The sequence below is a fragment of the Salvelinus sp. IW2-2015 genome, linkage group LG9, assembly GCF_002910315.2.
Source record: "Salvelinus sp. IW2-2015 linkage group LG9, ASM291031v2, whole genome shotgun sequence".
NCBI lineage: Eukaryota > Metazoa > Chordata > Actinopteri > Salmoniformes > Salmonidae > Salvelinus > Salvelinus sp. IW2-2015.
Window position 1 is genome coordinate 26501303 of NC_036849.1, and position 27682 is coordinate 26528984.

The 27682-nt window shown below is 43.3% G+C and overlaps 1 protein-coding gene across 4 annotated transcripts; it reads right to left on the bottom strand.

The window, feature by feature from the left end:
* Positions 1-1648: 1648 nt before the first annotated feature.
* Positions 1649-27682, bottom strand: LOC111968885 (grainyhead-like protein 1 homolog). Of its 4 annotated transcripts, none has more exons than XM_023994822.2 (15): positions 27502-27682; positions 24426-24612; positions 22840-22919; positions 22117-22468; positions 21320-21402; positions 20598-20751; positions 20199-20310; positions 18079-18173; positions 14989-15235; positions 14695-14822; positions 10192-10220; positions 8887-8972; positions 5339-5424; positions 4125-4189; positions 1649-3939 (listed from the first exon to the last, which is right to left on the bottom strand). In XM_023994822.2, exons 1-15 carry the CDS (start codon positions 27519-27521, stop codon positions 3825-3827), a joined length of 1839 nt encoding a protein of 612 aa, XP_023850590.1. In that variant the 5' UTR covers positions 27522-27682; the 3' UTR covers positions 1649-3824. The 4 variants fall into 4 exon arrangements, with proteins under 4 accessions (XP_023850590.1, XP_070301348.1, XP_070301347.1 ...); XM_070445247.1 differs by lacking the exon at positions 27502-27682 and adding an exon at positions 25159-27471 and having other exon boundaries at positions 24426-25094; XM_070445246.1 differs by lacking the exon at positions 27502-27682 and having other exon boundaries at positions 24426-27471.

Genomic DNA, 27682 nt, shown 5'->3' on the forward strand with positions numbered 1-27682 from the left:
ATATATTATATATATATTATATATATTATATATATATATACATACATACATACACACAACACACACACACATACACACACACAGCGCTGAGTGTAAAAATAATTAGAACACCTTCCTTATATGGAGTTGTGCCCCCCCTCCCTTAGGCATGGACTCTACAAGGTGTCAAAAGCGTTTCTCAGGCATRTTGGCCCATGTTGACTTCAATGCTTCTGACGGTTGTGTGAAGTTGGCTGGATGTCCTTTGGGTGGTGGACCATTCTTGATACACACAGGAAACGGTTGCAATTCTTGGCACAAATCGGTGCGCCTGGCACCTACTACCATACCCCGTTCAAAGGCGATAATCTTTTGCCTTGCCCATTCACCCTCTGAATGGCACACACACAACCCATGTCTCAATTGTCTCAAGGCTTAAAATTAATTTTTTAACCTGTCTATTCCCCTTTATCTACGCTGATTAAAGTGGATCACAGCTTTCACCTGGATTCACCTGGTTAGTCTGTCATGGAACGAGCAGGTGTTCATAATGTTTTGTACACTCAATGTATACAGTATATATACTGAACAAAAATATAAATGCAACAGGCAAAAATTTAAATGATTTTACTGAGTTACAGTTCATATAAGGAAATCACTCAATTGGACAATTCAGTACTCCCTAATCTATGGATTTCACATGACTGGGAATACAAATATGCATCTGTTGGTCACAGATACATTAAAAAAGGTAGGGGTGTGGATCAGAAAACCAGTCAGTATCTGGGTTGACCACCATTTTCCTCATGCAGCGCGACACATCTCCTTCGCACAGAGTTGATCAGGCTGTTGATTGTGGCCTGTGGAGTGTTGTCCCACTCCTCTTGGCTGGGCTAAGTTGCTGGATAAGAACTGGAACACACTGTCGTACATGACGATCCTGAGCATCCCAAACATGCTCAATGGGTGACATGTCTGGTAAGTATGCAGGCCATGGAAAAACTGGGACATTTTAAGCTTCCAGGAATTGTGTACTGATCCTTGTGACATGGGGCCGTGCATTATCATGCTGAAACATGATGTGATGACGGCGRATGAATGGTACGACAAAGGGCCTCAGGATCTCGGTACAGTATCTCTGTGCATTCAAATTGCCATGGATAAAATGCATATGTGTTTGTTATCCATAGCTTATGCCTGCCCATACCATAACCCCACCACGGGGCACTCTGTTCACAACGTTGACATTAGCAAACCACTCGCCCACACGAAGCCATACACGTGGTCTGCGGTTGTGAGGCCTGTTTGGCGTCCTGACAAATTTTCTAGAATTACTTTGGAGGCGGCTTATGGTAGAGAAATGAACATTCAATTATCTGGCAACAGCTCTGGTGGACATTCTTACAGTCAGCATGCCAATTGCACACTCCCTCAAAACTTGAGACATCTGTGGCATTTTATTGTGTGATAAAACTGCACATTTTAGAGAGGCCTTTAATTGTCCCCAGCACAAGGTGCACCTGTGTAATGATCATGCTGTTTAATCAGCTCCTTGATATGCCACACCTGTCAGGTGGATGGATTATCTTGGCAAAAGAGAAATGCTCACTCACAGGGATGTAAACAAATTTGTGCAAAACATTTGAGAGAAATAAGCTTTTTGTGCATATGGAAAATATCTGGGATCTTTTATTTCAGCTCATGAAAAYCAACATTTTAATTGTTGCATTTATATTTTTGTTCAGTGTATATGGTAAAAAATACCCTATTTCCCATTCTCATAATAAATATATAGACATTAAAGATGCAGTCCGGGATATTAAGCACTTAACATATCATACGAATAAAACATTTTAAAGCATTTTTTTTTTTTGCAGGACGTAACTTATCATACGAAATGGATAACATAGTCGACAATATCCGGGAACAGGTTTTGGCTCGTGAGCACTACTTTTAAAACTACTGGCTGAAACTATTCATAAGCACTGGAGCATCACTTTGTTACTCTGGTGCAAATAGGAGCTGCGAAGGTACACAAGGAAAGAAATGTCCCCCACATTTTCAAATGGACACAAATGTCATGTTATCACACTATTACTGTGTCTGATATGTGTATGAAAAGAAAGGGAAAATCTGTCCATCTGAATGTGTTTGAGCTTCAATCACTGACTTATTGCACTTCCTTTGTACTAATAGACTAATAGTCAATCACAGGAGGTTGGTGGCACCTTAACTGGGGAGAACAAACTCGTGGTATTGACTGGAGTGGAATCAGTGGAATGGCATCAAATACATTAAACGTGGTTTCCAGTTGTTCGATGCCATTCCATTTGCTCTGTTCTGGCCATTATTATGAGCCGACCTCCCCTCAGCAGCCTCCTGTGGTCTGAATCCTATTCACACCATAGCTGAGTGACAGAAGGGTTGATACATTTTTATCTTATTATCATTTTTTGACATGTAATACTTATGAAGAGGCCATATGCTAAAGCAGTATGAGGGAAAATGTCTGCTCTCCATTCTATTCAGAATCCATATGACACACACATACATTACATGCTCATTCTCAAAACACACATACAGTAGCAACAAACACAGATTATATCATACTAACTGCCAGACTGTGGTAGCGTGTACATTACATACATACTAAATACTGCCAGGATGTTTAGTATCAATACAGTGAGTAAGCCAACCAGGCCAATCCATCCTCTCTATTTACAATACGCGTTTGCACTCACCTTGTGTGCGAAATATCCTACTAGATCTCCTAATAGATATCCTACTAGATATCCTAGTTTAATAGATTAAGATCTGTCTTCAGTACTATGGCTTTCCGAGGTTCGTCACTAGTTACCACAGCCACATAGTCATAGTTATGGCTAAACCCCGGCTATTAAAAAAAAAAAAAATCTTTAAAATCTGATTTTAAACCTTACACGAGCCTTAACCCTAACCTTAACCACACTGCTAACCTTATTCCTAACCCTAACCTTAAATTAAGACCAAAAAGCGGCATTTTAGTTTTCATTCATTTTACAATATAGACCATTTTTGACTTTGTAGCTGTGGTAACTAGTGACAACCCTTTCCAAGGGGGCAGATAGAATGCAGCCTGAGGCATAAGGATAGCTAGCCTGGTCCCAGTTGTGTTTTCACTGTCTTGTCTTGTTTGGCTTGACAATCCCCACATGAATTGGCAAGACAGACCAAACAGATCGAGGACCAGGCTAAACGATTGCATACATCTCCAGATCACTATTGCCAAAAGCAAAAGCAATGCACTATTAGACTGATGCTTTCACTTATACCATGTACAACACAAAGATACTGAGAGACACACCACACAAACAAACAAAGATTCTCAAATGGCCTCAGCATACCTATAAGACATAGCTAAGAGGGCTTCTTGTCAGACTCAATTCTTAAATACAAAAGTATCAAAAATGTATGAAAAGTCTACATCAAGCCATCAACACAATGTCATCATGGCATAAGAGCAGTGGCTTTGTAACTTGGATTAGTGACGTCACAAATAAAGAAGAACACGGACTCTTAGACAGGTGGACAGTTTAAACCTGGTCCCAGATCTGTCTATGCTGTCTTGAAACTGCAATGATCATTGGCAAGCCTAACAACAGATCTGAGACCAGGCTAGTGGACTGTAGATATGGCTAATGTCTGAGACATTCTGTCCATTTTTGGTGCCTGGGCCAATGCCATGTGTATCTGTAAACTAAGAGTCTTTACATTTACAACAACTTTACAAGCTGCCCTATCGCCACACTCTTTGCGGACTGAGCAGTGATAGTGTCAATCACTCCCCACCCCTCCCTTTGGGCCAATCAGATTTCAGTCAGGGTGAGTTTATAAATGCCCCCTAGCTCCTCCATAGAGATCTGGAAGGTGTCTTCGTTGGAATAGTGTTTGATGATGTTGTCATCCATGTTGACTAGAATCCTAACAGAGGGACAGATAGAAATGTCAGTATCGCAGTAATAAAATCGAATCATTACATTTCTATGGTCAGAGTCTTATGTTGTGTAAAAATACATAAAAGGCCTGATTCTTCACAAATATAACTTACTTGTTGTAGAATTCTTAAATCGTGGTAAATAGATTTACCATTGATGAGAACAACTTACCCTTTCTTGCATTTCTTGTAGACTTTCCCTACTTTCTGGAGCGGCACGTTGTATTTCTCGGATATCTAGAAGAAGCGGAGCAACAAAGGCTTGTAATACAGTAGTCTCTCTATTGAAAGAAGAGAATGGAAATGAAATATACAATACACCACTCTAACAATTACTCAGGTTGAATGGCAGACATTAAACAGAATCTGAATTCAACCAGGAAAGAAAAGAGAGGTGTGCGGTATCTTTGCCCACATTTTCTCCCCAGCTGACCACACTTCCCTCCCAGAGAAACTAAGAGGCCAGGTACAGTCCTGTCACGACTCATTTGGCCTGTTGAGATGCCAGGTCCAGTCCTGTCATGACTCATTTGGCCTGTTGAGAGGCCAGGTCCAGTCCTGTCATGACTCTTATAGCCTGTTGAGAGACGAGGTCCAGTCCTGTCATGACTCATTTGGCCTGTTGAGAGGCCAGGTCCAGTCCTGTCACGACTCATTTGGCCTGTTGAGAGGCCAGGTCCAGTCCTGGTCATGACTCATTTGCCTGTTGAGAGGCCAGGTCCAGTCCTGTCAGACTCATTTGGCCTGTTGAGAGGCCAGGTCCAGTCCTGTCACGACTCATTTGGCCTGTTGAGAGGCCAGGTCCAGTCCTGTCACGACTCATTTGGCCTGTTGAGAGGCCAGGTCCAGTCCTGTCAGGACTCATTTGGCCTGTTGCGGAGGTGGTTGGAGACCCATGTCTAGTTTCCTCACAGACCTTGCTGCCTCCTGCTGAGGGATATCCTATGTCACCTTTGTCTTAGTGCACTACGCCAGACAGACAGACCCCCCTGATCAGAACCACAGCACCCCCACGTGACGGGAAGGCTGAATGACTTTACGGAAAAGCGGAGACCCTACACATGGTAATGCCTCTGTCCTCCTTGAGCATCCTCCTTTCTCATTCTCTCTCGCTCTCTGKCTGTCCCTCTACTTCATTTTGAGGAAAGAGTTGAGGTCATAGCTCCCCCTCTCTCTCATGCTGAGTTGAATTAGGATCAAGCTGAGAGAGACAGATAGTGGACATGGGTAATTGCAGGATAGAGGAGTCTGTGTGGCAGAGTGGGCCGTGTCACAAACAGTGCCACCCACCGTGTCACTGGAGTGATGCAATGTGACCAGCCTCCCATAACGGACACCATATGTCTGGCAGTGTTAATTTCCTGTTCATATTGAGTAAGAACTTACTGCTTCCACCAGCCCGTTCATTGTTGGGTTCTTCAGCATGACCGCATCAAACACCTCCTCTGTCTCCCTACGCACGTACAGCAGAACTACACAGGAGAGACGAGGCATGCAGTGAGACATATTGATCACTCACACACACACACACAACAAACAGAAATGGACTCACACACGGACACACTGAAATGGTCATAGCAGGACACACACCCTGAATCACACAACACATTAACTTGGCAAAGTCAGATATCTTTTCTGCTGAAGCTAACAGTGGTAAAGCCCTTGATGTGGGTTTGGACATCTGAGCATCTCACTATGTCCCAGTCTCAAGTGGCCAATACCTCACACAGCATAGTAACACACAGCGCACTGCTGCTATATAAACGCAACATTCAAAAAAWTTTGCAGACGCTCTTATCCAGAGCAACTTACAGGAGCAAGTAGGGTTTACTGCCTTGCTCAAGGGTACATGGTCAGATTTTTCACCTAGTCGGCTCCGGGATTCGAACAAGTAACCTTTCTGTTACTGACCCAACGTGCTTAACCGCTAGGCAACTGAGTTACATTTCATATGGGAATGTAATCTATTGATTTCACATGGGAATACAGGTATGCGTCTGTTGATCACAGATACCCTAGGGGCTTGGAACAGAAAAACAGTCCGTATCTGGTGTGACCACCATTTACTTCATACAGCGAGACATCTCCTTTGCATAGAGTTGATCAGGCTGTTGTGGCCTGTGGAATGTTGTCCCACTCCTCTTCAATGGCTGTGCGAAGTTGTTGGTTATCGGCGGGAACTGGAACGCTGTCGTACACRTCGATCTAGAGCATGCCAACAATCAAATTGCCATCTATAAAATTATATTGTGTTCATTGCTTATGCCTGCCCATACCATAACCCCACTGCCACCATGGGGCACTCTGTTCACAACGTTGACATCAGCAAACTGCTCGCCCACATGATGCCATACATGTGGTCTGGCATCTGCCGGGTACAGTGGAAACCTGGATTCATCCGTGAMGAGCACAATTCTACAGCGTGCCAGTGGCCATAGAAGGTGAGCATTTGTAAACTGAAGTCGGTTACGATGCCAAACTGCAGTCAGGTCAAAACCCTGGTGAGGACGACGAGAACGGAGATGAGCTTTCCTGAGATGATTTCTGACGTCACTACAGACACCCTGGTTCGAGCCAGGCTGTATCACAATCGGCTGCATCACAACCGGCTGTGATTGGGAGTCCCATAGGGCGGCGCACAATTGGCCCAGCGTCGTCTGGGTTTGGCCGGTGTAGGCCGTCATTGTAAATAATAATTTGTTCTTAACTGACTTGCCTAGTTAAATAAAGGTTACATAAAAAAATTATGCACAGCCAAATTCTCTAAAATGAAGTTGAGGTGGCTTATGGTAGAGAAAACAACATCAAATTCTCTGGCAATTGCTCTGGTGGACAATCTTGCAGTCAGCATGCCAGTTGCATGCTCCCTCAAAACAGAGACATCTGTGGCATTGTGTTGTGTGACAAAACTGCACATTTTAGARTGGCCTTTTATTGTCCCCTGTACAACGTGAACCTGTGTAATGATCATGCTGTTTAATCAGTTTCTTGATATGCCACACATGTCAGATGGATTGATTATCTTGGCAAAGGAGAAATGCTCATTAACAGAGATGTAAACAAATTTGTGCAAATGGAACATTTCTGGGATCTTTTATTTCAGCTCATGAAACATGGGACCAACATTTTACATGTTGCGTTTATATTTTTGTTCAGTATGTATGTACATACTACCTCAATTACCTCAACTACCTCGTGCCCACATTGACTTGGTACCGGTACTCCTTGTATATAGTCTCGTTGTTATTTTATGACTATTTCCTTTTTTATTTTTTGCAAAAAAGGGCTAGTAAGTAAGCATTTCATGGTAAAGCCTACACCTGTTATATTCGGTACATGTGACAAATAGAATTTGATTTGATTTGGTATGTTGTTGGTTTGATATTGGTTGTGGGAACGAAGCCATACGTTTCCTGACCAGTAAAATGTAACGTTTTTTAAATGCTCTGAAAACAGAAGTGAAAATGCTGCCTGTTCTAGGAACGTTTATCTTTAGGTTGCAGGGAGGTTCTGAGAGCATTTTACTCTGGTTCCTTGAAAGTTTTCCTGAGAGGTTTCAATAATGCTTTGAGAACGGAAGTTATAGGTTATTTTTACAAAATACTCTGAAACACAACCAAAACAAACAGCAAATGCATCCAACAAAGTTTGTTAAGTAACATGCTTGATTTAAGCATTGCGTGCTATAAATATGGGACTAAATACTACACTTTTGACTACTTTAATAYACATAAGTGAATTTGTCACAATATTTTTGGTCCTCTAAAATGGGGAGATTATGTACAAAAAGTGCTGTAATTTCTAAACGGTTCACCCGATATGGATGTAAATGCCCTCAAATTAAAGATGACAGTATGCACTTTAACTTCGTAATCATTGTATGATTTCAAATCCAATGTGCTGGAGTACAGAGCCAAAACAACAATTAATTGCTCACTGTCCCAATACTTTTGGAGCTCACTGTATGTGCAATTTTCAGGGACACTTTTGGCACGAGGGCGCTACTTTCAGAACTACTGGCTAAATTGTATAAAAAAATAAAAAAATACATTGGCAATTAACCCCCTTAACAACAACATTCTCAGTAATGGTTACAGAAACKTTTTACTTGCTATGACTGTGATATGTTTTTTCATCTACCCAGGTTGAATGCACTACTTGTAAGTCACTCTGCATAAGAGCGTCTCTAAATGACCAAAATGTAAATGATCAACTGCAAAGCACACTGGGTTTTTTATTGGCCTAGTTTCGGGGTCGGAGTGCTTTAGAATAATACTCAGCATGCTTTGCAAGTGTTCATTTTGACATTTACATTTAGGTCATTTAACAGAGTCTCTTATAACACTATAGTGCAATCAGACTTCTGACAACAATGCAGGCTAAAAGGGGGCTACAAAATTGTGAACCACCATAACAAAATGGTTTAGAAAAGTATTTTGAAAACAAAAATTACAACTCTCGAAAGTGTCTTGTTACATGGAGTGTAACAGGCTAATGAAATGCAAATTACAAAACAGTCAAAGGTAGTTGATATACGTATTTCTAATGAATTGAACAGAAATACTGCCCAGCTCTCTGTGTGTATGTTTTTCTGTGTGTGTTTGCATGTGTGTTCATATGCTGATGAAGAATGAAGAACGTGTCCTTGTGTGTGAGAGAGGTGAGAATGAACAATGATATTGTGTTGTTCACGGTGGGAAGGGGGATACTGCTGTTGTGTTTTCAGGGGCTGGGTAAATAAGAAATCACGTGCCTCACATTTATGGGTAAGGTGTGTGTGTGTGGTGGGGTGTTGGTGGCCTTCAAGGCAAGCCATAACACACACACTCCTCCCTCTCCATACCTAGCTCTCTCTCTGGTTTCATGGTAGACAGTGACCTTATCAGTAGTGTATACACAGCGCATTGGTGGGTGTGCACACACACACGTCATACCTTTCTTGGGCTTGTCCATTCTGGCCAGCTTATTGGAAGGTGAACCAAACTCATCCTCAGCGTAGAGCGATCTCTTCATGCCCGAACTGCAATGGACACACACGACAGGTTGGTTTAGAGCGCTTATGCGCACGCACGCGGCAGCCGCGGCACGTGCACACGTGCACCACACACACACACACACACCACACACACACACACACACACACACACACACACACACACAACACACACACACACACACACACACACACACACACACACACCACACTCCAGTTAAGCCTATGAGGCCCTCTTCCAGAGAAATAACAGGAAGGCCCTAACAACCACCCAAACCATCCTAACAACCCTAACAACCATCCAACCACCCTAACAACCATCCTAACAACCCTAACAACCATCCAAACCCCCTAACAACCCTAACAACCACCCTAACAACCTAACAACTACGTAATAGACCATGACACAAACAACTCTGCGTCTTTCTTAGAAGTTTAGACTCTTCACGTGAAACAGGGGTTTTCACTGTGTAGCTAAAGTGGACACTGGAAGAGCTAAAGTGGAAACTGGAAGAGCTAAAGGTTGAAACTGGAAGAGCTAAAGGTTACACGAGAGCTAAGGTGATACTGGGATAGCTAAAGGTGGACACTGGAAGAGCTAAAGTGGAAACTGAAGAGCTAAAGGTGTAACGGAAGAAGCTAAAGGTGTACACTGGTGTAGCAAAAGTGGACACTGAAACTAAAGTGTGAAACTGGAAGAGCTAAAGGTGTACACTGGAAGAGCTAAAGGTGTACACTGCGAAGAGCTAAAGGTTGGAAACTGGAAGAAGCTAAAGGTTGAAACTGGAAGAGCTAAAGGTTGGAACACTGGAAGAGCTAAAGGTGGACACTGGAAGAGCTAAAGGTTGAAACTGGAAGAGAATTAAAGGTTGAAACTGAAGAGCTAAAGGTGACACTGGAAGAGCTAAAGTGAAACTGGAAGAGCTAAAAGTTGAAACTGGAAGAGCTAAAAGCGTTGAAACTGGAAGAGCTAAAGGTTGAAACTGGAAGAGCTAAAGGTTGAAACTGGAAAGAGCTAAAGGTGAAACTGGAAAGCTAAATGGAACTGGAAGAGCTAAAGCGTTGGGAAATGGAAGACTAAACGGTGGAAAACTGGAAGAGCTAAAGGTTGAAACTGGAAGAGCTAAAGGTTGTCTCGGTCCAACAGCAACCATATGAGTGGCCATACTTTATTTACTCCAGCCCTTTTCCACCTACTTGTCCAATAAAACTAATTAGCGTGAAGTCAATGTTTCCAGGAACTCACCTTTCCTCTCCATCTTCTTGTGAGAAGGGCTGCATGGAGAAAGAGAGAGAATAGAGGGAGAAAGAGAGAGAAGAGGGAGAAAGAGGGAGAAAGATGGAGAAAGAGGGAGAGAACAGAGAATGAGGGGAGGGAATGATATGGGTCAAGGGTGAAATAACACAGTCATACATATGAAAGAGGTCATTTGATCTAATATGGAACAGGTCTACTGAACTTTGTGGGCCGTGTCAACAATCCTAAGGGACCTCTTGAATCAAAACTGATGGCAGTGTTTTGGATATGATTTAAATATTTTCCCCTCAACATGAGAGCATGCTTTAATTTATTACTGTAATATGCAGTTCAGATTATTTTGAGTAACACTTTCGATTCCTAAATCCTAAAGGCCATTCTTGCAGCACAAGATAAGTGCAACCTGGTTAGAAGGATCCATTTAATTGGCCCACTCGCTCTCTGACCTGGTTAGAAGGATACATTTAATTGGCCCACTTGCCTTCTAACCTGGTTTCCATTCCTTCATTGATTGTCTTATCAATACTAAACACATTCACAGGTAACAGAGTGCAGTCGTGTGTTGTAACTAAGCAGTGTCCATATTTTAGGGGGAATTCTGGAATGTATAATCAATATTATCTCTGGTTGTTAGTGTGTACTCCTCCACTATGTAGTTAAGGAGCACGTACTAAACACCTGGACCAGACCACATCAATAGTCTATTCTCAGAGGAAACCAAGTCCCCCTGCTAATCACTAACTGATAGGAGCGCTAGAGATTTACTGGGTTGCCATTTTATGCCAATCGTGTGTCAAAAGAAATGTTTCCTTCCAGGCTGGATCAGAATGGTAAACAGTAAAGGTTTATTTTCAGCTCGGTCCACCCTGCATGTCAGCAACGTCATGTGGCCCAGAAACCAGAGAACTCAGTCAGCTCAGCTGGGTCATGTTCATTATGCACCAAACGGACTGAAACAGGGAGGGACTACCTGGACTTGTCCAATGTGAAACACTCATGTTCGTTTTCTGTTGCAATAATATTTTCAAATACGCAAACCTCATGAACGGACCCTGGTGCCACTGTTGCCAACAGGGGGCAGTCAAAGTTCACTTTCTACAGAGCCACAGGGATGAATCAAAACAACTGTCTGCCCATCTTACAAGTCTAGGGAAAATGGTTCACTCTAGGCTTCCTGCAACYACCCTGAGGGCCATGTGATATCACATTGCTAAGCCAAGGAGGGTTCAGAGTCCAGGGGTGGCTAGGAGCACTGCTAGTGCCAGGAAGAGGTGTGTTGTTGGGGAATGGAGAGAGCGACCTGACATACCACACGTAGACAGMCGTGTGCTACACTCCCCTCTGTCTCCTGTCCCCTTCGCATAAAGCCAAGTCACAAGTGCAACAGGTGCAGTCTACTCTAGACATACTGCATTAGGTGCCGTATTAAGAAACCACTGGGCTTCCATAATCARTGATATTGAAATGATGAGATATGCACACATATGAGAGTGATTCCAAACATGTTTGGATTCGTTGAAGCACCATGTAAGATCATTTGACTCACACACCTAGAAACCTTGGGATCTCTCCCAAGGCCATCTCCACCTATCAGATGGCACTGGAACCTCCCAGGTTATATAACCAACCCCCGATCCCATGATATTACATGATTACAGTATCCTGGCCAATTGGCCAAACACTGTATATTTTAGTCACCTTGACCTGCACCTTGTCCTGAGTAGGAGTTGAAACTGTTTACCAGCCAGCAACCACATAAGGTGTGACCAAGGTAGCCTGGTGGTTAGAGTGTTGGACTAGTAACTGAAAGGTTGCAAGATTGAATCCCAGAGCTGACAAGGTAAAAATCTGTCCTTCTGCCACTGAACAAGGCAGCTAACCCACTGTTCCTAGGCTGTCATTGAAAATAAGAATTTGTTCTTAACTGACTTGCCTAGTTAAATAAAGGTTAAAAAAATCATAACAAATTATATGGTTGTGTCTGAAATAGCTCCCTATATAGTGCACTACGTTTTGTCCCTAGTCAAAAGTAGTGCACTATATATGAAATAGATGCACTACTTTTGACTAAGGCCCATAGGGCTATGGTCAACAGTAGTGTACTGCACTACATAGTAAATAGGGTGCCATTTGGGACAAACCCTCTGATCTCATAGTGACAAAGTGACAATGACATTGGCCARGCACCAGTCGACTAGTCCGTTCTTTCTAATAGGTCTTGAAAACAGAAAGAGCTGCTTGTCCATGGTGATCATATATACATCCCAGAGAACACCACTCTGCGAGAGACTGCCAGAGTGTGGGGTCTGGGACCCGTCACCTGGCCCAACCAGCTAGAGAGGAATGACCCGTGACCTGGCCCAACCAGCTGGAGAGGAATGACCCGTCACCTGGCCCAACCAGCTAGAGAGGAATGACTGATGACCTGGCCCAACCAGCTGAGAGGAATGACCCGTCACCTGGCCAACCAGCTAGAGAGAATGACCGTGACCTGGCCCAACCAGCTGGAGAGGAATGACCCTGTCACTGGCCCAACCAGCTGAGGAGGAATGACCCGTGACCTGGCCCAACCAGCTGAGAGGAATGACCCGTCACCTGGCCCAACCAGCAGAGAGGAATGACCCGTGACCTGGCCAACCAGCTCGAGAGTAATGACCCGCCACCTGGCCAACCAGCTAGAGAGGAATGACCCGTGACCTGGCCCAACCAGCTGGAGAGGAATGCACCGTAGACCTGCCCAACCAGCTGGAGAGGAATGACCCGTGACCTGGCCCAACCAGCTGGAGAGGAATGACTGTCATGAGGAGTGCTGGGCGGGCTATACAAGGTCATAACATGGCATAGACATAGCACATCCCCCTATGTAGAGTTCCAAAATAAACTATTCTGTTATTTCAACCAGGATTTCTGGAAAACCTGGGAATTTTTGGGAACATTTCTGAAATGTCTTAACTCTGATCCCCCATAATGCACTACGCATCCCCAGAAAATCACTGGACATCAATGGTGTTCAGGGCTTAGACTTCAAACACTAGGGTTTGGTCTCTAATTCATCTATTAACAATAGGCAAAAGCCAATACACCCTAAAGTAAGATTGCCTTAGGGGATATCCACTCTCTAAAGAACTCCTGGTATTTAGTGAAGGACTGCCAGAATGAGTGGCTCTTTAGAAGTCTGAAAGAGACATGGAGAGGGTGGACTGGACTCTTTGGAGTCAGAGGCTGATTGAAGTTGCATTCAAATGCCCTTTGATACGGTTTTTATGATTGAATCTGCACCAAGTACTGTATATTATCTTAATAGATATAACTACTATGTTATCTAAAGGCATGGCTGTTGTTAACCACTTGTGCAAATATACACTACCGTTCAAAAGTTTGGGGTCACTTAGAAATTTCCTTGTTTAAAAAGAAATAAAAAAAATTGTCCATTAAATTAACATCACATTGATCAAAAGTACAGTGTAGACATTGTTGATGTTGTAAATGACTATTGTAGCTGGCAGATTTTTTATGGAATATCTACATAGGCGTACAGGGGCCCATTATCAGCAACCATCACTCTTGTGTTCCAATGGCACATCGTGCTGTTCTGCGAAGGGAGTAGTACACAGCGTTGTACGAGATTTTCAGTTTCTTGGCAATTTCTTGCATGGAATAGCCTTAATTCCTCAGAACAACAATAGACTGACAAGTTTCAGAAGTAAGTTTGTTTCTGGCCATTTTGAGCCTGTAATCGAACCCACAAATGCTGATGCTCCAGATACTCAACTAGCCTAAAGAAGGCCAGCTTTATTGCTTCTTTAATCAGACAACAGTTTTCAGCTGTGCTAACATAATTGCAAAAGGTTTTTCTAATGATCAATTAGCCTTTTAAAATGATCAACTTGGATTAGCTAACACAACGTGCCATTGGAACACAGGAGTGATGGTTGCTGATAATGGGCCTCTGTACGCCTATGTAGATATTCCATAAAAAATCTGCCGTTTCCAGCTACAATAGTCATTTACAATATTAACAATGTCTACACTGTATTTCTGATCAATTTGATGTTATTTCGATGGACAAAAAATTAGATTTTCTTTCAAAAACAAGGAAATTTCGAAGTGACCTCAAACTTTTGAACGGGAGTGTACATAGATAAAAACAATGTTTTTTTAGTTTTTTTAACGTTTTTGCGGAATGCATTCAAAAAAGGGTTGGGGTTTATCATTTTGTTCCAATGAATCTGATAACAGCCTTATCACCACAACTACACTATACTAGGAAAACCAAACTGTGTTTTTATATCAGTTTGAATGTCACAGGTTCCGTTGATTAACATGATTTATGTGGTAGCTATACTCTGCATAACCCGTGACCTAGCCCAGAATGCTGACCCTTAGACACAGATCTAGGATCAGCTTACCCTCCCCAAGTCCTAACCTTAACCTTTAGAGGGTAAAATGAAAAACTGACCACATATCAGTGTTTAGGGGCTAGGTACTCACATGGCGCTGGAAGATGGAGAAGTGGATATCAGGGATAAAGAGAACCGGCTGGGTCTCAAAGTCAGTCATCATCTTAAAGGTTGTGACATCATTACGCTTCTGAAGGAAAGGGACTTTAACGTCCACATCTATGGAGGGGCAAAAATGACAAATAATGAGACTTGTTGATGTGCATCATTGCAAGATAGACGTGTGTGTGTGATCACAAAAAAATATAGCATAATATAAGCGCGTATACACATGCTTTGACTGTGTGTGTGTGTGTGTGTGTGTGTGTGTTCAGTGGGAACTCACATGATCCCAGACTGGTGTTGAGGTCGGTGCTCTTGCCCTTCCTACGGGACTGCTTCTTCTCCTCGTCTCTGATCTTCCTCTCAGCTCCCTTGTCACAGAACACCTTGATCTGGCAGAAGGCCCGGTGGATGGGCTTGTTGCTGCGGTTGTTGTAGCTGTAGGTGTCTATCTGCAGGTTCAGGGGCAGGCCTTTCACACCCTTCTGGGAAGAGAAGTCTGTGCTCAGACAGTTGACCGAGATGAAGATCTGAGGAGGAGGAAGAGGAGAAGGAAAATAAGGAAGAGGAGGAAGAGGATGATGAAGGCGGAAGAGGAGGAGCAAGATTTATGACTTTGTTTTTTCGAATTTTGTTTGTGGAGTAATTCAGGTACATTAAAACTGTGCATAGCAACACATAACATGCAAATTGGAATTACATTGAATTACATAGGAGGTGGTTCCTGACTGGCTCATAGGAGGATGGGGGCGGACAGAAGGGAGGGGGAGGAGGTGGGAGTTTGATAAATTAACAAAAGAGATGTGTTCCATTGCCTCTATGTTAAACATTATAGTGATTGTGCACAGTGTATGGTATCTTACACTTAAGGCATATACCTTGTTTATATATTCTGGACACAGAATATAGGCACTGCATCTCAATGTAAGAGGCGTCACTACAGTCCCTGGTTTGTATCCAGGCTGTATCACATCCGGCCGTGATTGGGAGTCCCATAGGGCGGCGCACAATTGGCCCAGCATCGTCCGGGTTTGGCCGGGGTAGGTCGTCGTTGTAAATAATAATTTGTTCTTAACTGACTTGCCTAGTTAAATAAAGGTTACATTAAAAAAATGAATAGATTTTTTAAATAAAATAATAATAATAATGCAAATTGTAAAATGTTAATTATATTCTTTGTCATTAACTGATGTTCCATACACAGTAAATTAGATAATAGTTATTCAAGAGCATTCCCACTGGTTCCACTCCCACTGAATTCTCAGGCGCAAAGGATCTCTTTGTCTGGTTCCTTGTTTATGAACATGCTGTCTTCACTGAACTGGTGTGTGTCTCCCTCTTTTGGCAGAGAGTGGTAATTACATGTTGACTCTTGGTTCTACTGCCAACCATTAAAACAAGGTTGCGGAAAGCTATTYCAATAGATCGCTTACTAGAGAAATAACTATATCAATATGCTTACTTAACATATAACCACTATACTGAAAAACCTTTACTGCAAGTTGCACAGATTTGATGTAGTTAGACTGAACTGTTAATTTATTGGTATAGCCACCTAGTAACTATTTCATAACACGTTTTTGCAGTTCATTTTAAGCAGAATGTAACTAGTTTTCTAAATGAGATCCTTGGTTTAATCAAATAGTTTCTTACCACTTTGGGTAACCAGCAGGCTATGTGGCTAACTTCATGTAAAGTCATGTATGGTGCAACATAGTTTCACGAGCTACGAATACAAGTATGTTCCATTTCAACGTTTTTGCAATTGCTCATCTTCAGTAAAGATGATCTCATCGTATAATGCTCTATTCTCATGCAGAGTGTTTTGTCAAGAAGCCCAAAGCGCGTCAACATTTGAGAAAGGCTGCTCCTACTCTGCCTTGTTTCATTTCCTTGTTTCATTTCCTCCTTCTGAGTAAACTGTGTGTGCCTAAGTTATTAAATCATCAGGGGACACAGCGAGAGAAGGTAAAGCGTCTTTCACTCGCACACACACACACACACACGCACGCACGCACGCACGCACGCACGCACGCACGCACACACATACAAAACCATCCTTAGTGTGACACCTTACACCTGACTCATATGTGGTTCTAACAAACAGACAGTGCATAGACACAGGTGATTATACACAGTACAAACACAAGGATGGAAGTCCTCAGTCCTATGGACACAGGCCTCAGGTCATGAGATGAGAAGAATCCACACCCTGGTTATATGTATGTATGCATGCGCGCGTGTGTGTTGTGTGTGTGTGTGTGTGTGTTGTGTGTGTGTGTGTGTGTGTGTGTGTGTGGTGTGTGTGTGTGGTTGTGTGTTGTGTGTGTGGTGTGTGTGTTGTGTGTGTGTGTGCTGTGTGTTGTGTCGAAACGGCCAGTCCTGGACACCCTGGATCATCCTCTACAACACTCTAACAATCACGGTCTTGAATGTCGTGTGCGTGTGCGTGTGCGTGTGTGTGTGCGTGTGTGCGTGTGTGTGTGTGTGTCTCAGTGAAAACCAAAGAGCAAGGAGATGGAAGGGATAGATGAACTGTCTAGCTGTTAGTCTGTTTGTGCATCCCAGGCTAACAGTACAACAGTCAACAGTAGCAGTGTCATAGCACCCCATGAACATAGAGCGCTAGCTAAAGCGTCTGTGAGATTGTCTGTTGACGCCATCCCTCACAACCCAACAAACTGGTCAGGGACGGTGGATTATGTCTGTCACCTCGTACCCGGTCGGACGGGATTCCATCGCTAGCTGTCAAATCCAGTTCTGCCCCCCTGCCGCGTTTCCTCATTCCAACTCCCATTGTTAGGCAGTAGGCAAGTCCTAGATCCTTAGGCCTCCCTTGTACGTGCATCACTTTAGCTCAGCAACTGGGGTGACGAGAACGAGTTCAGCATGTGGCCTCGACGGCAGACAAACACCTACACACCTATTCACTATGGTCTCTAAGCAACCATAGACCCAAAACACTGGAAAAACTCCCCTTACTCCCCAAGGGCCAATAAATGTCTTTATTTTCCGATCAAAACTCGAAGGACCACTTTCCATAATAGGCGTTTAGAAGAAAACAAAGGACAAAGCGTGTGACGATCGCTTGCTGACAAATTGGTTTGCATCACCTGACACCTTTTCTGTGATGGCCAAAACACATCCTAACCTTCAGAGCAAGGGAAGGCAGTCTATTTTTGGAAGAATCTTCAGCCACATTTACACAGAATGTTGATGAGGAAATTGTGATCAGATGAACCGAATCCTCCAGAAACACTTGGTATCATCATGTGTTCTAGGGAAAACAACTAGGCTTACAACTATCTTTCCATCTCTCTTCACCTTTGTTCTCTGATTCCTCATACCAAAAGGTGTGTTTCCTATACCTCACCTTAGCCTCCTCATTGATGTCCCAGGTGAAGGAGATGGCGTTGTAGGAGATCTCCTCAATGTTGCTGATTGTGTTGAAGCTCTCTTTGTAGTCAGCTGGGAACCATGGGACACATAATGGGCTGTTAGTACAGTTAGCACTGACATAAGACGCTCAATGAAGAGAGGGCGCTAAGATAAGCGTGGCGGTGGCTAAGTTATGAAACTAAGTATGGAGAGGTGGAAGGCTATTTTATTAGTATTATTATTATCATTATTAGGACTGGGCTGAATGAAAGGTTTTAGGAGCCTTGCATAAGAATGAAGTGAAGGTCAGTAGCTCGTATTAGATACAACCATTGAGAATGTGCTCCCACCCTGGTGAGCTCCCATCCCACATCTTAGATGTTTGATAAACAAACAAGCTTTTTGTCCTCAAAAGGTGCGGCTTAAAAAGCTTGATCCGTGGTATTGGTCTCGTAGTCTTGCGTTGTAGTACTACAAGTCTAATCCTTCAGAAAACGTTTTCACTATGCCATTTTTCGGAAATTGAGGCGCTTGTCTCCAAACTTTACATTCTGACCAATCCCATCAAAGTCCCTTATTAGACCTATACCCCTATGCCAGAAACCACACTGTTTTAGTAGGGCACTTCTACGTTGCTGACTGACTACTTTAGTCGAAAGCAAGCAGATTGTCTCAATGGTCACCTTTCGCCCACAGTCCTTCCATCAAAGTCAGACTGCAAGTGAGACAATACACTTTCCTCTGTCAAGCAGAACTAAGTTCTCCTTTCACAGTGTGTGCATGCAGAGTAAGATTGATCAGTCTACCTCCAGAGAATTAAGCTGCTGTATTGTCCCGACAGAGAGCCACCATGGAGCTCAGTTGACACAGGTATCATTAACAAATAGGCAGTGGTGGAAAAAGTACCCAATTGTCATACCCAATTGTCATAGTGAAAGTATAGATACCTTAATAGAAAACGATTCAAGCAAAAGTCACCCAGTAAAATACTACTTGAGTAAAAGTCTAAAAGTATTTGGTTTTAAATATACTTAAGTATCAAATGTAAATGTAATTGCTAAAATATACTTAAGTATCAAAAGTAAAAGTATAAATCATTTCAAATTCTTTATACTAAACAAACCAGACAGCATATTTTACGGATAGTCAGGGGCACACTCCAACACTCACACATAATTTACAAACTAAGCATTTGTGTTTAGAGAGTCTGCCAGATCARAGGCARTAGGGATGACTAGGGATGTTCTCTTGATAAGTGTGTGAATTTGACAATTTTTCTGTCCTGCTAAGCATTCCAAATGTAAYGAGTACTTTTGGGTGTCAGGGAAAATGTAWGGAGTAAAAAGTACATTCATTTATTTAGGAATGTAGTGAAGTAAAAGTAAATAGGACAACTGGCCTTGTACCATATCCACTCACATTATCACCCTCCATCCAATCATGTGTATTGTTCTAAAGAGGTTTGTTAAGGTTCAACCAATCAGATCCAGGATAATTTYCCCCTTTTAGAATAAGAGTATATGGACAAGGGGGACGTGATCATCCTAGATCTCCTACTAAGTTATTTATTTAAGGTGGCATAGAGGTTTTGGCTCATTTGGTGGGTCTGTCTGCCTGGCTCCTTGGCTAGCTGGCTGCTTCTCCTTCTAGGTCATGAGAGTTGAGCTGAGACAGAGACAGCATGTGACACGGGGGAGGAGATGGAAGGTGACTGTTGCACAACAACTCAGGGAACAACAGTGACTCGTGACAGCGCAGGATGGTATGGTAAGAAGAGTGTCAGGTAAATATGATGAAATGTATTCAGAACCATTCAGGCAGTACTTCTGGTGACTTTATGTGACATAAAAACTATGGCCTGATTTAATCAGCGTTTGTAATGTGAAGTTTGCACCTGTTATTTCCCCAGAGGTAATACAACATTTAAGGTTCATGAACAATCTTAAAGGGTAAATCAACTCATGTTTTAGCCAGTTTCTTTCCTCGCTTTAGATAATAACAGTTGAAAACTTGTACTAACTTGTGCTTTGCACCGTAAATGAGGTATTTCATGTCTTGGTGTAGCGTCTCCTTCAAGAGTTTGTGAGGACCAGTGTTCCATGTAGGGGCTCTTACCAATATCAAGACACCTCTGTTTGGCTGTGTGCTGTCTGGAGTGCCAGTACTTCCAGTGCTTCAGCTGGTCGTCTCTGCACTTCTCCTCTCCGAACACCACCATCACCACACTCTGAAATGGTGCACACAACCCCAGGGCCATCAATCATGCTAGCTTAACTGACACATTCCACTTAACAAGTTCCTACTTGTTAGTACATTAGCTACTATTAGCATAATAGCTACCAACTAGACTAAGATTTCTCTGTTTTTTCTGTCAAAAAATGTATCTTTAACATGAGAGACCTAGCCAAATTATCTGCACATATTTAGTTACAGACAAGGACCAATCTAAAAGTTTTCTGTTATTGACCATGAACTACTGTAGAACAACTAACTAGCTTGGTGGTGTGGTCTTACCCTGACTTTGCTGATGGGGTGCTGCAGCTTGCTGTTGTCTGTCTCCCTGAGGCTGATGGGGTAGAACTGGCCCTTGTTCAGGTACGTCATGGTACCGTCACCTGTCTTCTGACGCAGCGACTTGGAAGCATCCAGGGTGTACTCAAAATTATTCCTAATCAGGAAATAAATATTAGTGACAAAACCACAGTAGGCTACATTTGTATTTTCCTTTAGGGAAAGAGTAGCCTGAAATCCAGACCTGCTTTGTGCTGACATTCCACTCCTTGTACTCCGTGTCATATGTTTGGCATAAAACAGGCCTGGATTTCAGGCTAGGGAAAGAGTAGGCCTAGAGATGGAAAAAGTAATGTATCTAGTATTCAGCTGATGTTTATCTGGTATCTATCTTTATTCTAAACAATCTAGACGTGTTTTCAGTATTTATGAATATACCTTATGCAAATATTGATTATCTATATTTTCCACATCTGAAATACATTGCAAATGTCACCCCTTGAATAAGACCAACCTCATCAGTCCCTTCCCATTGGTTAGATTGTGACCCCGAATCCTCGTAGTGTCACTGAGTCCCTGATAACATTACGTTTGGCATTGTAGCTTTTAAACTGAGGGAATCTGCTGACCCCCAGGTGACTGTAGTGAATGAGGTTATTCTCCTATCAGGGGCTGAATGGCGGGGTGCGAGCGACAGCGGGCAGGCGCCGGGCTGGAAGGCTTACCCAGGCACGGTGTCAAACACGCTGTATTCCTCTGCCGAGATGGAGGCCATGCGTAACTGGAGATCCCCTGGGAAGGAGAACACCTGTGGCACACAAAGAGGACAGAGAAGTGGGGAGAGAGGGTCTGGATTTAGACAAGCATCCATGACAAGGGTTGTAGCTAGCGCTCTCAGGGGTTACAGGGAGTATAGGGAGCCCTCTCTCTCTCTCTCTCTCTCTCTCTCTCTCTCTTAGTGTTTCTTTCTTTCTTACACTGTCTCGCTGCATCTCTACCATTATTTTTCTCTGTTAAACTTTCTCTCTCTCTCTCTTGCTCTCTCTCTCTTGCTCTCTCTCTCTCTCTCTCTTGCTCTCTCTCACTGAAGTGGAAACAAACCACTTCCCATCCTACCCTCCCTCTCTCCTTCCCTCACTCCTTCCCTCTCTCCTTCCCTCACTCCTTCCTCTGCTCCCCGTGTGAAGGGGGTTGTGTTGGGTTATCCCTTTCCAAGGTAATCCCCCTCCAGGTTAAATGGAGAGCGAGGAGAGATAAAGGCCTGGGCTATTGAAGGGGGGAAATAGTACAGCACTTTATTGTGTGGGCCAGACAATGGCATAATAACACACTGGCCTGCTATTTTGGAATGTTCAAATAAAAACAGGGAGGGTTGAGACCCACTGTTGTAAGCTCCAGAGGCTCAGGTGAAAGGGTTATTGTCTGACTGGAGAGAGAGATCTGAGAGTGGGGGTGTGGAGGAGGGTGGTGGGGGTTTTAGACTAGAGAAGAGGCTATTGGATTCCTGTTGTTGTGTCCACACCTCTTGGGAACCATCCTTGTAGGTCTCTGGGAAGGTGGAGTCGGGGGTACGGGGCTGGGTGCTAGGGCTGTACTGGCTGTGTGTGAGCTGCCTGGCGAACTCTGCCGTGTGGCTGTCGGACTCGGCACAGTGGAAGCTGTGGGAGGGCACCTCCATCTTGACGTTGGGGTAGTTGGGGGCGGCGGCGATGGAGACGGTGACAGTGGTGTCCGGGGAGGGGAAAAGGACCCCTCTCTTGTTGTCCTGGCCAGTTAGCTGGTTGGGCAGCAGGATGTTGATGGGGCCCTTCAGGAACTGGATCCTGCTCTCCACTGACGCCATGGAAGCTTCCTGCAGGGGGGCCATCAAGTGCCTGAAGAAAAACAAAAAACACAGCAGGTAAAATGTCAGTTTATGATGAAATATCACAAGGACCAAACTGACGGTGTGGTGAGGTGAGGTAAGATAAGGTGTAGTGAGGTGTGGCGAGGTGAGGTGTGGTAAGGTAAGGTGTAGTGAGGTGTGGTGAAGTAAGGTGTAGTGAGGTGAGGTGAGGTGTGGTAAGGTAAGGTGTAGTGAGTTGAGGTGAGGTCTGGTAAGGTAAGGTGTAGTGAGGTGTGGTGAGTTGTGTGGAGGACCTGTATTCCTCTCACTTCTAAATTCCTAGTAGTTCCTATAAATGCACACATGCGCACACAGCACATTTGCCCTCCCCAGTGGTTTGTAAAGGGATGTTCTACCTACATGGACCTTTTGTTGGGATCCACATCAGAGCCCATTGACTCTGTCTTGGTCTGGGATATTGTTCTCTTCTCTCTGGGCACCTGCATGGGAAGGTAAACACAGCCGCTGTGAGTCTGACCACATCCAATAGAACCATGTCTACATAGACAACACTGCTAGTTTTTGCTGTTTCACAGATGCAGGAAGTAAAGCTACTTCAGTCGGGACTAAGAGGCAATAGTACTAAGACCTCACAGCTGTTAATTCAATTAGTTTCTCCAACGCTGTCGATCTCTATGGCTCGGATTGTTGTGGAACAGTGTCGTAACACCTGTGGGTGAACATGGCTCCTGTATCAGTAATAACTGTGAGTGAACATGGCTCCTGTATCAGTAATAACTGTGGGTGAACATGGCCTCCTGTATCAGTAATAACTGTGAGTGAACATGGCTCCTGTATCAGTATAACTGTGGGTGAACATGGCTCCTAACTGTGGGTGAACATGGGCTCCTGTATCATAATAACTGGGGTTAACATGGCTCCTGTATCAGTAATAACTGTGGGGTGAACATGGCTCCTGTATCAGTAATACTGTGGGTGAACATGGGTCTGTATAAGTAAACTGGTGAACATGGTCCTGTATCAGTAATAACTTGGTACATGGCTCCTGTATCAGTAATAACTGTGGGTGAACATGGCTCCTGTATCAGTAATAATGTGGTGAACACTGGCTCCTGTATCAGTAATAACTGTGGGTGAACATGGCTCCTGTATCTGTAATAACTGTGAGTTCTCATGGCTCCTGTATCTGTAATAACTGTGGGTGACATGGCTCCTGTGTCTGTAATAACTGTGGGTGAACATGGCTCCTGTATCAGTAATAACTGTTAGTGAACATGGCTCCTGTACCATGTAATAACTGTGGGTGAACATGGCTCCTGTGATCTGTAAAAGTGTTGGTGAACATGGCTCCTGTATCATGTAATAACTGTGGGTGAACATGGCTCCTGTATCAAAATAACTGTGGGTGAACAATGGCTCTGTATCAGTAATAACTGGAGAGGTTGTGTTGCTATTAGAGTTGTAGGCCTAGTCTATAAGGCTCAGATTTATGTCGTACCTCAACAGTGTCATGACACCTGTGGGTGAGCACAGGTCCTGTCACCAGTAATGACTCAACTGATTTTGTTTTTTTTAGGCCACCTTGTAATAGTCATACCAGCCTGTAGTCCACCAGCCTGGTCCTGTGTTACCTTGTAGCAGGCGTACCAGCCTGTATTCAACCAGCCTGGGTCCTGTGTTACCTTGTAGCAGGCGTACAGCCTGTATTCGACCAGACTGGGTCCTGTGTTACCTTGTAGGCAGGCGTACCAGCCTGTATTCGCCAGCCTGGGTCCTGTGTTACCTTGTAGCAAGGCGTACGCAGCCTGTATTCGACAGCCTGGGTCTTGTGTTACCTTGTGCAGGCGTACCAGCCTGTATTCGCCAGCCTGGGTCTGTGTTACCTTGTAGTTGTCGTACCAGCCTGTATTCGACCAGCCTGGGTCCTGTGTTACCTTGTACGCGTCGTACCAGCCTGTATTCGACCAGCCTGGGTCCTGTGTTACCTTGTAGTAGTCGTAGAGCACCCCCAGGGCAGCGGCGCTGTCCTCGTCCCCGTTGATGCTCATCATTGCCTTGGTGGCGGCCGTCAGGGGGTTCTCCAGGAACGACTTCCACGCCTCGTCCTCGTTGGTGAATGGCCGCCGCTGACCGTAGCTGGGCTCATTCTGCAACAACAGGACTGGCCTCTTACTGGGGAGGGGGAGAAAGAGAAGGGAGAAGAGAGGGAGAACGGAGAAAAAAAAAGAGAGAGAGAGAGAGAGAAAGAAAGAAAGAAAGAGAGAGAGAGACATGTTAGCAGGAGTGCAGTGACAAATTTATTGAAGGAAAGTAACATGTGCTAGCTAGATAAAGTGTATGTCAAAACCAGGAGCTGCATAATTATTAGCTACACACAAAAGACGGACTGAGTTATAAATATTTAGTTAATATGGTCCTGTTTCTCTAACTGGTTCACTTCAGATTCAGACAGGGAGTCACTCACATCAGATGGATAGGCMAGACTGACAGCACGTAAATCAACAGACAGTCAGAGCAACAATCACTGCATTGTTCACAACCGACGAACAGGTTGGAGATATCAACAACGTCACTCTTTATCTTCCAGACCTGTTGTACAAGAAAGTCGATTGTGAGACAAATCTCAGCAACCTGTGAGAGAAAAGATGCTCTACCTGTCTGCTGTTAAGTGTTTCCTATTGGTTACTTGTCTACTGTTAAGTGTTTCCTATTGGTTACCTGTATGCTGTTAAGTGTTTCCTATTAAGTGTTTCCTATTGGTTACCTGTCTGCTGTTAAGTGTTTCCTATTGGTTACCTGTCTGCTGTTAAGTGTTTCCTATTGATTATCTGTCTGCTGTTAAGTGATTCCTATTGGTTACCTGTCTGCTGGCAAGTGTTTCATATTGGTTACCTGTCTACTGTTAAGTGTTTCCTATTGGTTACCTGTCTCTGTCTTCAGTTAAGTGTTTCCTATTGGTTACCTGTCTTCAGTTAAGTGTTTCCTATTGGTTACCTGTCTTCAGTTAAGTGTTTCCTATTGGTTACCTGTCTGTTGTCTCCAGGGAGGGATCTAGTACAACATTCCAGAGTTTATATGACTGGGTTGTTGTTTTATTTTTAAAGAACCTGTTTGGAACAATCATCGTTAACTGACTCAATGCCAAAGAAAATCAGTCATCCTCTCTGTACTGTATCAGACAGTCAGTCAGTCAATCAGTCAGTCAGTCAGTCAGTCAGTCAGTCATGGTCGATTAGGTACAAGGAACAAAAGTGTATCTACCTTGAGAACATAGGAGTGAGCATACAGGATGGGTGATTCTACGTATTAGAGAAAGGGTCCATTATTACACTTTCTACAATTTTGGTACTTACAGTAAGCCTATAAGTAATTTTTACCAAGATGTATTGCATAGAATGTGAGAGGGTTACATAGCCCACAAGCCCTACATTATTGAACAATTAGATTGTAGTATTTCAGTGATTTGAATGTAGGCTAACATGCATGGTGTAATTCTATGTTATATACATGTGTATGATGATCACACAAATATTGTTTTAATAAATAGTTTGCCTTTATTTTTAACTGAATTATTTTACAGTCACAAACAGAACCTTTGAGGTTTAGCACAATATTTAAAGTGCAAACAATGATGACATCTTAGACAAAAAGACACGCCTTATTTGTTCAATTCCTTAAATATACTCCCTTAAATTAACAAACCAAATGCTATAGAGGCTAGTGTGAGATAAGAGACATATGCATTTTCTGTCCTCAATTCACACAAAAGCGTCTCCAGAGTGGCACAAATAGAATGTACGGATGGTTTCCAAGCTATAGTTGCTACAGCAAATTATTTTATTCGGAATGGTCAAGGCAAACGTATTATTAGTAATCCAATATCTAATTGTTTAATTCACAAAATGTTTCCCGGGTCGAATTGGGGCGTTAGGGATTTGCAACCCGATAGATCCGTTATTCACCGCCCCCCCAATTGGATACTGAAAAAATAGCTGAGCCTAAATTGTTTTTCCTGAAAGGTTGAAGAGAGAGAAGCCCATTTGCCTCACACCGTATTTTGATTTCACGTGAAACAGGCTGGCCTATGCGGTAAGGCCTAAATTAATCGTTTGAAAATGATGAGATTAAGAAAAGAAAACGAAAAAGCTCGTCTTTATCATTGTATCATTTTTCTTTAACAAGGGCCTATTTGTGAATATTATAATCCCTTTTCTTAATATAACATTTTCGTATTGACTATCTCAATCAATTAAATAATTATGTCAACATGAATTATTCGTCCAGTGACTGTGTCTACAATACAACGGAGAAAATCTTGCTTACATTGTTCCTCTGACTAAAGGGGCCAACGCCTAAAAGGTGTACGATTTCACTGGAGTCAACAGTCTCCTTGTCATTGCCCTCAAAAACTGACAAAATACATTCACACATTACCACTCTGGAGCAAAGATAAAAATCCTACAAGACAATTATGATATTTTTTCGATTCAAGTTGCATGATCGATTAGAAATGCCATTACAACCATGGATTAGGGCATCAAATAATACATTTCAAACCTCAACTAGGAAAATAATACGGGGGGGGGTTAAGACGAATATCTTCGACAAACAAAATAAAGTCTAACCACATAACTGTGAGCCAAATCAAATAATGAACCGCCCATCAATAACACACGGGTTGGCAGAACGTTACTCGGAACAGGCGCCTGAACTAGCACGACAGGTGGCGAGATATACACCTGTGCCGTGCAGGCTGGAACCCGACCAGAGAAACAGCGCTTGTAGCTATGAACCCCAAACGGCGCTCACACGGATCCTAAACACGATAAATAGAGATTGAATCACTAARCACAATGAAGAAGGAGATTGAATCATAGTCGTTTTGCCTGGCAGGAAAAAAGTCAACTTTCACACAGTCCAGGAAACTCCGTTAGAATCCACCTGCGCGGGTAAACCACCTAAAGAAATATCCATTGGTCATTTTGCACCAAAGTTCAGTAAACTGTTAGAGCTMAACACGTTGGTTCTGCTGGACTTGCAGTGGTGACTAAAAACACTTACTTGTCATGATCCTGTGACATCTCGGTTGGTGGAACTGGACTTTCTAGTTGGTACTGTAAATCCGATCTGTCTACTTTCACCAGAAAAACTCAAGCACGATGAGGGCCACGGCAAAGGTGTCTCTGAACGAACGGGTTTTGTCAGCTTTTCTCGCTTTTGGAGTGTAGAGTGAGAATATGTG